Source organism: Falco peregrinus, chromosome 3, assembly GCF_023634155.1.
Source record: "Falco peregrinus isolate bFalPer1 chromosome 3, bFalPer1.pri, whole genome shotgun sequence".
Lineage (NCBI taxonomy): Eukaryota > Metazoa > Chordata > Aves > Falconiformes > Falconidae > Falco > Falco peregrinus.
This window is the reverse complement of record NC_073723.1, coordinates 96,615,047-96,627,416: the sequence shown is the minus strand read 5'-3', so window position 1 is coordinate 96,627,416 and position 12,370 is coordinate 96,615,047. Positions and strand designations below refer to the sequence as shown.

General features: G+C 44.2%; 1 protein-coding gene across 2 annotated transcripts in view; it reads left to right on the top strand.

Annotated features, from left to right (window-relative positions):
* Window positions 1-12,370, top strand: part of NEDD9 (neural precursor cell expressed, developmentally down-regulated 9) — a 107,125-nt gene that overhangs the window by 26,505 nt on the left and 68,250 nt on the right. Inside the window, exon 2 of one of the 2 annotated variants that reach the window (XM_055798622.1) lies at window positions 5,725-5,942. In XM_055798622.1, coding sequence (XP_055654597.1) covers window positions 5,940-5,942 — 3 coding nt within the window. In that variant the 5' untranslated portion in view covers window positions 5,725-5,939. The remainder of the gene's footprint in view (window positions 1-5,724; window positions 5,943-12,370) is intronic. The other variant, XM_027789074.2, reaches the window with a different exon arrangement.

Genomic DNA, 12,370 nt, shown 5'->3' with positions numbered 1-12,370 from the left:
AAAAATGTCTATTACCTTATTTAACCCCAGACTTTGAAAATAGATACTGCATGTTCATCTAGTTCCAATTAATTGTGCTGAAACATTTTTGGCCTGCTTTGCTAGAATGATAAGCAAGCACAACAACCAAAAGCAGAAGGCTATACTTAAATTAATCAAGTAGTGTAAGAAAAATGTTAAGTACAAGTAAAAAGGTTTTGGAATATTCTCCTCTCAATGTCACTGTTCGTTTTGACCTGAAAACAAATCTGGTTTTCAGTTAAGTGAGCCTGTGAGTAAAGCTGGGTCAGAGCCAGAAAATAGTTGTCAGTAGGTACTATCAGAAGTGCAAACATTTGGCTTTACTATCTTCAAAAAAAACCAACTGGTTAAGAATACAGGTATCTAAATTTTGATAGAAAAAGCACATTTTAAATGGAAATGAAAAGCAGTATTTTAGATTTCATATTTATCCCCCGCCCCCCACCCCAAAAAAACCCCAAACCCAACACAAAACAAAAATTATGAAAGAAGTCGATTTCGACTGAAAAGACATTTTAGAAATGTCTTTCCCCATCCGTTGAGAGATGAGAGGCTCATAAGATGCCTGATGGCAGGTGCAGCACATTCTGCCCTGGATGATGCTGAATGAACTTTCTGTGCTTCTCCTTCCAAAATACCATCTCTCATCACCAGGCAGATAACCACCGGGTGGACATCTACAACCGCAGCACTACCTGACAGCCAAACGTAAAAATAACTATGTAGTTCCGGGCTGAGGAGGACATACAGTATATACGGGGTAATGCATGCAGCATGAGAAGGAAACAGAGAGTGACTGAACAATGAGGAGAAAAGTTTTATGATTTAAGCAACTTAAGATTAAGTAAAGTTCATACAGATGAACTTGAATTTGGCATTGATTCATTTTTTAAAGTACCATTAGTATCATCAAAACCCACCAATCAAACAACGTTGATAGGATGCTTCTAACACAGTTTTCTTAATATTTTACAATAAATATACTGAAACAACAGATTTTCACTTGTGAAATCAGGTCTTGTGAGCAACATTTACACTTCCCTACTAAAGCTAGTGCAATAACCTGCCACGATTCCCTTTGTGGTCCTCCTCCCAGAAGGTGAGGCAGACAGCTTCCAGCGGCTTTGCAGCCTTTTGCAGAGAAAGGAAATACAGTCCCGATCCCTGCTTCAAGTCCTGAAGGAGAAATGACCTCTGGTAATGCGCTTCAGCCAGTTACCCTCCAGCTGGCTTAATAGAGGGAGAGGCATTTCTGGTTTAAGTGTGGTGGTTAAAGCTGCAGCCCAGTAGCAGCCATCAGGAGAGACCCATCCCATGCAGCCACTGCAGGAGCAGCTCTCAGCTCAGGAGCTGGGGCTGGCTGCCGGCTCTGTGCCTCTGGTTTGACCCCAAAGCCATCAACCCACCCAGTCAAAGGCACATGAACACCTTCAAGTAGGATCTTCCAAGTGAGAAGCATCAGGTGACTCTCACTGCAGGTCACTCAGGAATTTGGGTACATCCTCCTTAGGTTAAATGAAACGCACCTCTGCAATCTCCCAGCTCCCACACACTTCCTGAACAGCAAAACCAAACCCCCATTAATCAAGGCTGATGCCTCAGCCATCCATCCCTGCTTTTTACCAACTTTTCCCTGCTCTCCTCACCCCTGCCTACTAACACTTTCCTCTCCATCTCTGCACCCAGCCGTTAGAACTCTTCCAACCAGTTCCCTCGTGAGCAGAGCAGGTTAGATGGTCATTTCCAACTACAACAGTGACTTGTTTTCTGGGGTCCCAAGAATCCTCCCACCCAGAGTTGTCAAAGATGAGACCCTGCTGTGATGCAGAAAATGTGGACTCTGTTCCCAACGCCGCCACATATCTTCTACCTGGGTCTTGTACAAGTCACTTCAGGTCCTCATACCAGTGCTTGCTCTCTTGCTGCTACCTGCTCAGGTCACAAGGACTGCCTGTGTAGCCTGTCCCTCAGGCTGTTGTCCTAATTAGAAGCTAATAACTTCCTCCAGCACCTCATTCAGCACAAAGAGGCATTTTTCAGTGCTAGAAGAGCAGATACCTGAAAGAGTAACTTTCGAAATATTTGCTGGATTATTTTCACCAGTGTAAAAGGGAAATTCAGTGTCAAGCAATAAGTAGTCTGTTTGTGAAGCAAAGGCACAGAGCACTTGCTCTTTATGGAGCAAGACTGGTGGGAAAAAACGCTGCCTTATGGCAGATCTGGAAGGCATGTGGGTTGTACCTTATTTTCTTTCCTCAGTGCCGTGAAAGGATACAAAGTAAAGTCACGCAATATGTAGAGGGGCAGTTAGCCCTTTCAGTACAATGTTGTCCTTCTTTAGAGGAGGGGGGCTTTATGTTTGCCTTTCTTCCTTAAACACAGCTGACAAGGATTTCTTTAGTGTTTGTATTTTCAAAAGGATTTTAGTTGGATCTCTCTTTCCATCATTTTTTAGTACTATGATCTACCCTGGTAAACCACGTGGATCATAGAGGGGTAATTTTGCTCTCGGTACCATTTGGTAAAACAAATGTTTTCTCTATACCTCAGACGGCACTACAGGAATGAACGCATTAATTGAAATGTAAGGGCAATAATCCCAAATTGCTCGTTTGAGAAACGCTGTTTTACTTCTGGACTGCTATTTGGTTGCCTAAGCTATGAAGTTAAGTCCTGGCCGAAAGCTTTTCAGCCTTTCCTTCATGGGATTTAGCATGAGGTTACTGCTGCCTAACTTGAAAGCAACTAATGCAACTCCCTTCAAGAGTCTCTTAAGCAAGCATGGGGGATGAATGCTGCAGGCGCTTCACAGGCAGGTTTCATGCCTCATTCTTGGGCAATGGAAAAAACCAAACATACCAACAGATGAAATAACACGCCAACAGACTTCAGACTCTCACTTGATGCCCTTAGCAAAAGGCTGCCCTGCTTTACTCTGTTGCACGGATCCTTCAGCTGGTGATTCCCCCCAGCTATATGTTCCTTCCTGGGCTGAGTACCCACCAGCAGGTCAGTAATGTAACTCCAAAACGGCATTGCTTGGATCAAATACTTTGCCTGCCCTCCCATACTCAAGAGTTATCACTTCAGAAACAGCTCAAACAGCCTGAACTACACTCTTAATCCACAAGCAAAGGAATTGACATTGGCATAACTGCAATGGAATTGACGTTGGCATTACTGCAATGGCTTAACTGCACCCTACAGCTATGCCTGTAAGATTCCTCACACCTAGACCAACCCCAGAAGCATCAGCACATTTCCAGATCACAGGAGACACGCATGTTCAGCAGGAACATGAAACCCTGCACGAGCTGTTGGACCCCGTCACTCCCCTGATGGGAGACAAGGCAGGCACGAACTGCCCTTCCTCCAGGTCACACCTTGCAGAGGAAAAGTTTGGCTGGTGGGAAGACGGAGAGGGAAACAACTTTCCTGCTCTCCACTCTCAGAGGAAAGACCACAAGCAGTGCACGGCTCACACCACAGGGGCTGGAGAGGAGAGTAAAACGGTTGCTAAAGCTTCTATGAAACAGCGACCAGAGAGGTGACCTAAGAAAGGCCAAGAGCGGCAGCCCTGCAGCCAGGCAGCACACACTGCTTTCAGGAAAAGCCCCTCTGAAGTTGTCTCCCACCTGGCCAAACTGATCACATCCCTGAGCACTGAGCTCGTACCCTGGGCTTGCTGCAGCAAGGTGCCTCTGGCCCCTCCACCCCTCAGGGCACTTGCTGTATGTGACACAGAGACGTTTTTGATCCTGTTGTTTAAATCCTCTGCCGGTTGGATGAGAGGTGAGAAACTGGGTTCTAGATGTTGAAGACATTTTAGAAGGCAGGGGGCAGGGAGAATAAACAACAACAACAACAAAAAACAACCCACAACCAGCAGCTGGCTGCTATTTGCACAACAAAAAAATAATGCCTTTTTCTTCCCTGGGAAGTGCTGCTTCTGTGCTTAAAGCACAGACAGACACAAAAAGTCCTTGCCAGGACATCGGTTTTCCTCATTTGTTGGGAGCAGAGAAAGGAGGCTGCTGTGCAGCTTTTACCAGCAGTCTCGCTGTCAGTGAAGGACCCTCCAGCTCACCCAGAGCCTTTGTTATAAATCTCTTTTGGTTGGGAGCCGGGGGAAGCATTAGTGCCACGAAGTGAGTGTATTTATAAGGCAGCAGTCATTTCTGCCTTGCTTTGTGCAGTTGTGTCCTCTGTAATTTTTGGACAAGGCATTAATGTTGTCTAGAAGAATTTGGGGTGGGAGAAGCCATACCTCCTGGGTTCTCTGCATGCTACTAAAAGGACAGCGAAAGGATTCTGAAGTTCAGGAGTCACTGACATAACCTCAGTCAAAATAAGTCAAAAGGAACAGAGTCATTTGTGACAACCGTTTTCCTGGATTTGGAAGTACAAATAGCAAAAGTTACTGAGCTCTTCAAAAAACCTAAGTGCACAGTGTTTCCAAGGTTTCCTTCAGACTGACTCTCCTGGCAAACAGAAAAGATCCCAAAGCCAAGTAAATCTACTCAACTTCTAGCTCATCCTGCTTGTCGCATGCTAGAAGGATTACGTTATGGCTTACCGCAGCTGTACCCGCAGCCTGTCTAAAACTTCACACCCTCCACACATGGCATAAGCTCTTCTCATGTTCCTTTAACTCACAGTTTTCTCAGAAGCGTGCTCAGCTATTTCCTGACAACTCCCATAGGGTTTGGGGTGTCGTCGTCCCCCTCTTTTCCTTTTCGTGCAGTTCAGGTCTTTCTTTGAAACATGATGGGTCTCAGAAACAGCACCCAGAGGAGCTGGTTACCAGCAAGCAGCCACCTCCACACCTGAAGGCTCGGGAGGCAAATTCCAAGCACAACAGCAGTTTGTGTGTCCCTTATCAGCATAAGGGCAGGGCCTCAGCAATGTTATGTTTTAGGATACTCAAGACAACAAGCAGGTTTAAAGAACAAACCAAAGTGACCTCTGAAAGCACGACTGGTCATTTTAAAACTAGATTAATGATCTCTAGCGTAGAGAACAACCCTATGGTTTATGTTTGCATAATCCATATGGTGGCTTGGCTTTAGGCATTGTCTCAGTATGAAGAGCAACAAAAATATTTTTAAAAAGGGTAAGCTATTCAAACTCATAAAGTGTTATATTTTCAATCCATAATTGTGGATTGCTTGTGCTTTGGTTTATTGGCTGCATTTTCTCTTAAAGCTTGTCCAGTGAAGCCCACGAAGTAGCTGATTTTACCCTGGATGAGGTCTGTTTGACCTTTTGGTTTTCCAGCACAGAGCTGCAAGGTTAGGCTGCAGATCTGCAGATGAAGGAACTGTGGGAATAAGCATTCCAGAGCTATTGAACAGCTCTGGATATCAGCCTTCCTGATAAATGCATTGGGAGCAGTAAAGTAAAGGCCATGCAGCATGCATTGGTTTATGATACCTGCCAAAATTCCTTAGCCCTTAACAGGGATATAAATAAAGGTCATGCTGCTGATTAAAAACACGTATCACTGACAGTGGCAAATCTACTTATAGTTGTATTTTAGAGAGGATCAGAGTTTTTCCCTGAGGTCAATCTTGTACATCATCAGGAGAGGCGTGCAGGGAAACCCTGCGCAATGCAGAACTGTTTGAATTGGCAGGACAGTAAGTAAACGGAAAGACATTTTCCTCCTTTGTTCATCTCTGTTTCATTGACCTTTTCTTTCAGAGGAGGGAAAAAAAAAAAGCATTTGGATCCATGAAGAAATATTTGGAACAAGGGAATCCTGCAAGTGCGGAGAAGTCCTACAACTGGGAAAAGCAAAAAACCAGCCAGTGTAACCACAACGCTGGATTTCCTATGGAGATAACCATCGCTGATGCACAAAGCTCCTGTGTTCCTTCGATTAATGTACTATAGGTGGAAGCCAAAAACACTGGATAATGGTAAGTTTCACTTTCTGCAAAGTCAAAAGCTGTTTTAATAGAAGCATAGCTGCCTTTCTTTTGAGTTCAGCAAGCAAAAACTCTTTCTTGGAGGCTGACTGAACACCCACAGTGTTCAGAAGTCAGACAGAGCACTCCTTGTTAGGCTGGGTCGCAACCGGTCTTAGACCAAAAGTAGCAAGAGCTGGTATCCTGAGTAGGGGCAACACTGCAGGTCTTGGCAGTAAATACATCTTTACTGAACATAGTGCCAGGAGGATTGTCTCCGGTGAAGGAGGGGGAGCCTTTAGTAAATGGTATCTCAGGGGATTGGTGCAGCCCATTGGGGTACAGCATCTAAGTACAAAGACATGAGCAACGTCATCCACCTCTCCATTAGAGAAGAACTTTTGAAGATTGTGGTCATCAGTTCTCGTATTTAAGGGAAATTTCTAGATGTCAACAGGAAGCATTCAGCATCTCCTATGGGCAGTCTAAGACATTTTAGGAGGCCTTGTATCCCACCACTCTGAAACCTTCACAAGTTCCTGACTTCATGCTCCCTGTCTGCTGGTCCACGGCACTACAGCAATCCAGTTCCCACACAGAGGACACCACCACAGGTAAGGCAAGCAGGCCTAGGGCTGAGACAGCGAAAGACCAGGAGATAAGAATGCTGCTGACCTACATATTTACAGAGTATTTCTTCTCCCTATCAGCCCAATATGCAAATATACAGGCATGTCTGTGCATTACCACACACCTACTCTCCAGTGTTTGAAGTCTGGATGGCCCTTGAGGCAAGAGTCATGTTGTGCAGAACAAAGCACTTGTCAGCACTAACTCCATGCCATCATAAACGTTTTATCAGTAATGAGACCAAATTGGAGCTGAACAACAAGCTTAATTTTGTTCTTTAGCTTTCACCTCTGAAGAACAGGCTTGGAAGCTACATCCTTACACAGGCGATAGAAAAGATAAGGAAGCACATTTATGATGTAATTAAAGTAAATCATGCTGGCCTCCCAGTAATGAACCCATTTCTAATTATCCTGGAGTCATCTTATCTTGCATGTGCCGCTTCAACACTTGTTTAAGGTGCTGCCAGGGTGCCTGTCATCAGTAGGACAAGGTTGCCAGTAGAAACTGTGCAGCAGAAACCTGAAGACAGGCTTGCATACCTGTCTCTTGACTCTCTAGCACCTTATTCACCCTTGAGAAAAAAATATTTTAAAAGAAAACCACAGTGCAATTTTGAAAGGGATCTGGGTGAAAGAAATCAAACAAGAACTCAGAATCAATGATTTCATGAGCAACATAAAAGATTTCTTCATTTGTTCCTGCTTTGAGGAAAGAAATATTTTCCAGCTTTCAACATCAAACAGCCCCAACATAAGGTTGTTTTTTGGCTTTGTTTAATAGAGGGGGGGAATCTCAAAAGTTTTTCTTGGAACCCCTTAAGTTCCCAAATCCAACCTGCCTCTCTTCATATTTTTCAGTGATTCTTTTAACAGAGGTCCTTTTCCAGAAGCCATATTAGTTTAAAGTTTACTCTTTGTCCTTCACCCCATTTATTTTCCTCACCTTTTACTGTTCCCACTGTAAATGAGTGTCATTATGCCCCTTCTTAAAGGAGATAAGTGCATAAATAACCACCAAAAATGTGCCCTGCATAAGTCCTGTCAGTTACACAATTAAACATGTTCTCTTTTGCATGATGTGTTTTATTGAGGTATAAATCAGGACTAAAAGGCAATTTAGCACAGACAGGAATTTTATGGAGGGGGGTGCAGATCCCCTGGGCTCGTCTGGAAAATGAGAAACATACTCATAGATGATACATCTCGCCGGGTGCAAGATTCACAGGAGCTACAGAGCACTCCGTCTAGACTGAGATTTAACTTTCTCATTTAAATCAAGTGAAATAGGACTGTGCTGGATGCAATTGCATAAAACCTTTCTGTGTTGGATTAAGGAGGTTTTTGCAAAGCCCAGTCACACTGAAGAAATTGTGCGGGCAGAATGGAGTGTTGCCAAATCACAGGGAGTAAGCAGGAGCCGAAAGGTAGCAAGGACTCCCCACGTTTAGCAAGGTTTTAGCTGCACTCACTTTCTTTCTTCCACTAAGCAGAAGCCTTCCTTTCTCTCCTGTTACTAAGGCAGGCAGATAGATGCTTGTGGCAGGCTTTGCTTTCTTCCAGTCAGGACTCAGTTGCAGACCCTCCTCATTTCTCTCTAGGAAAGTATAAATTGAGGTCAAATAAAATACCTAGGCTTGCTTGCATCCAGAACGTACCTGGGAAGAGACAGCAGGACTCAGAGAGAGCTTTTCCCTTATATCTCAGGATCCGACCAAAAGCACGACCCTCCACTTGGGCTCAGTGTGCCCAGCTAGAAGAAAGAAGGGAAGTCTTGCTTTTCAGCACCGCCCAGCAGAGGTGAAGTACATGTCTCGTAGCCCAGCAAGGAAAGGAGCAGGATCACTCCATCCTCCGTTAGTCAATGGAAAAAGGGCAATCACATTTGTCTCCGCATCTGTCTGTGCAGGCATCCCATCTCACTACACCACCCAACCCCATAGTCAGGATTTACAGAAGGAAGGGCTAATCTTTGACCATCTTGCTAGCATCAGTTTTATTTTTCCAGCCAGCCCTGCACTCAAGGGTGTAGTGCATTAGAATCCACCTCACCTAATAAAGTTGACTAAACCAAGTTGTTCTCTCCACAGTCAACAGAAACTGGTATTAGACTGAATAAGCCCTGGAAATACCCAACTCTCAGAATCTCAGCTAGGCAGGATAAATTTCAGCCTCCCTGCCCTAAGAAATATAATTTGTACCCAACACCAGCACCTTCCAAACAGCAGCAGACCAAGCTCTGCCCATGCATCTTAGCGCTTGCATGGTAACGGGGCAAGGGCAATGGTTTGCCCTCTGTGCACAACCCAGCCCGTCTGGCACAGCTACGCCTGGATTCAGGAGAGCTGCGTAACCAAATTAAATTGTCCTCTTAACTACTCATTAGGAGGTAGATGGCAGAACAAGGCACAGCAGTTCATAACAAGCTGGAACAAGTCTGCAGGCTCAGATGGCCCCCCAAGCAAGTTACATTTGAATCAAGTACCTCCCTCTTGACATGCAGCACGTTAAAGCACACAGCATTAATATTTCATCCTTACAAGCCTTCCACTGTCCAGCACTGCCAGCTCACGATACATTTTCTGGAACACAAAGACTAAGAATACGTGCTGGTTTCTACCGTGCCATGCCAGCTCCCAGATTTTACAAGAACCCCAGCATTCGATTATTTTTTGTTTAAGAAAGCTATGTATTTTTTACTCGGCCCTCAGTGCTTTATCTGCTTCTGCAGTTCAGGCAACAAAGCCAACCCACCTGGATTGTGCAGGCAGCTGCAGCACAACAAGCCCTTCCTGAGGATGTCCTCTCCCAATGCGTTCATCAGGGATTTTGGCTGCACATCCCCGGATGCTTTGCACTACAGTAAACAGAGCTGCTCCATGACACTTGCTCAGGAGGTGAGGATGCTTTGCTGGACAAGAGCATCGGCTTCCAGATGAACATATACACCTCACCTAATTGTTAGGGCTTCCAAACAATAGCTAATCACAGGGTTGGCATCATCAGCAGGTCCTGAATCAGGTTTCAGTAGTATCACCTAACCAAAGTGGCAAGGGGAGAGGCCCCTTGCCAAGGAGGGGAGGGAAACTGGGATTAATAACTGTATTAAAACCCACAAAGAAAGACTGGGAGGGCTGGAAGAAGTTCACATAAAGAGGGTGAGAACTGACAAGAGAGCACAGAACCTTTCAACCATCTGTTTTGTTTTGTACTTTAAAGGTGCAGTAAAACTTATTTATACCCAATTCCTTAGTTTACAAGGAAAGCAAGTTGCCTTACAAGTTTTAAAAGTAGCCTCAGCTGAGCAGCAGTTCTCCCAGCCTGGATTCTGGGGATTACATCTCACTCCATGAATAATACTTTAATTCAAGGGGGCCATAGTTTTCCATCTATAACCTCTACCTCCAGTTGACATAGATAGCTTATTCTCCTCTCCGTTGAAATACAGGAAAATGAAGGCCTGAGGTAGCAACTGCCTGAAATACACCCAATTACAAAAATGTTGTGTGCAGAGCTTTACGTTATTTAAAAATTACCATGGGGAAATTTGGGTTTAGTGTCCAGCAAGTAAAGCAGCAAGAAAAACAGAATACCTCATAATGGATCTTGAAGAAAAATACCAAGTACTTGGATTTTTATATTTTTTTTAAGGAGAAAAGAAAAGGGGAGGGGTAAAAAAGACAGTCCTTCAAACCGGATTAGAAGCAGAGTCAGAAAACATACAAACCTGTGATGTGGATAGGCAGTTTTGGTATGCTTTCCATTTGTTTCCAGTCTGCTGCACAAGTAGTTCATCAACACACATTGGCCGTGGTTTATCTAAAGGAATCCCTCCAGGAAGCCTGCCCTTGGGAGCGGCTCCTGCATTTGCTGTTCTTCAATGCAGCAGTAAGACCTCAGAGACAACTCCCAAGTGGGAAGTCCATCCCCTGCAATACAGTAGTCCTCAGGAGATGCTGACAGACAAAAGAAGCGCACAAAAAAAAGTCTATGCCCACTCTTTTTCATGCCTGTGTTCAAGTCAGTAACTCCTAGACTACAGCCAGGTAAAAGTTTAAAGCCAGCTTAGTCCTCTTTCCTTTCCAAGCATGACAAAGCGCAAGCGAGGCACATCTCAAGCTCCAGCCTACTGGAAAGCAGCAAGAACCAGAGCTAGAGAGACTGAGCTGAAGTTTGGATTATGGATTAATACAACCTTGATCAAATGGAGAAAGTATCACTGAGTTACAAGGATGACTGCAGAAGAGAGAGCCCAGGGACACATTCACCGGCTGTTGAGTAACGCAGTATTTAAAGGCTGGGCTGTTCCAGCTTCAGTGACTCATCACACAATTTTTCAATATTACCTTGCCCAATTAAAGACAGCCTCTAGCTGTTATGTTTCATTGTTCTGTAGGGTTACCACAGCGTGTATGTGGATCACAAGAACTCACATGAGAAGCAGCCAAAGTAAATTGGAGCAAGATATAGCATTTTTTGGATGGCCATTTTACATAAACCCCTATTGCATGATCACCATCAGTATTCTGTTGGAGAAGGGGGGATCCAGAATAGCAAACTAAATACAGATACACACAAAAGGGCTGGAATAGATCAGTGCTAACATCTAATGCTCAGAACCAACATTTTCACGGTCAGAAGCATCAGATGCTGGGGGGAAGGCAGGGAGAAATCCCTTTTGCTTTTCTCAAAGTTGAGCTGGCTGAAGCCATTAGTGCTGAATAGCACAAACGGAAAACTAGAAGGAATCAAACCCCCTTCTCCGCACAGTTTCTCTAACCTAATCCGAGCCAGAAATAGTCAGATTTTCTTAAGACAGACAGCTCTATAACACACCCAGCAAAGACTGAAGCTAAGCCACCCGGCGAGGCAGCCCACCCTGAGAGCTGCCCGAGCAGGTTCCCCGGTACCACAACACCTGCAGGCTAGGCTCACACTCAGGGTAAACATTTGCCTTTCAAAACAAAAACAAATGAAAGGCTTTGGGTTGCTCCAAATGAACATAAATATTTTCCTCTAGGAATTCTTCTGTTGTGATGTCTTAGTTGGGGTTTTTGGGTTGTTTTATTTTTTTTTTTTTTTTTGACTAACAAAGAGCAGGCTGGAAGTGAAGGGGCTCTGTGAAAATACCTTAGAGCTGTATTTGCTTTAATCCTAAAGCAAAAGGATCCAGCATCTACTTAAGTCCCATGAATACATGCATTTCTTAGCAGCGAGATTAGAATGCCATTAAAGAACATAGATTCACCAGCAAGATTAAAATGCCATTAAAGACCATAGAATCACCAGTCTGCCTACAAATTATACTGTCTTCGCTCATAATGTCTACTCATTTCCTGCAGTATTTTTAAGGACCCTTATTTCATTTTATTCTGTTTTCTCCCTTCTCTCATTCATGACGTTTCCTTATGCTCATAATTATTTATTTGGCATGGCATTTTGTTGTAAGAGAACAGCCAAGCCCTGTGTGCATAACATAGCAAAGAATTTCCACTTTAAGAGAGCTGGACTTGTAATTTACAGACAGCACAAAAAACTAATTTAAAGAGTGAATAACCTTAAACTAGAAAAGCTGAGAGGTGTTTTCTGTGTATGGCTTTTGGTAAGTCAAATCAAAGTCGTATCATCACTTTCAGCTTTTGACAGCTTTTGCACTTGACCCCAACCCCGACATTGCATCTTGAACCTCTCTCTGCTACTGAGTCTGAAAATACATCTTAACTACATGCAGCTTAAGGGGACTGCAATGCCACCAGCAGCTGCACCCCGGGCCTGCTCAAGGAGAGACAGGAAACACATGAGGTGGCTTGT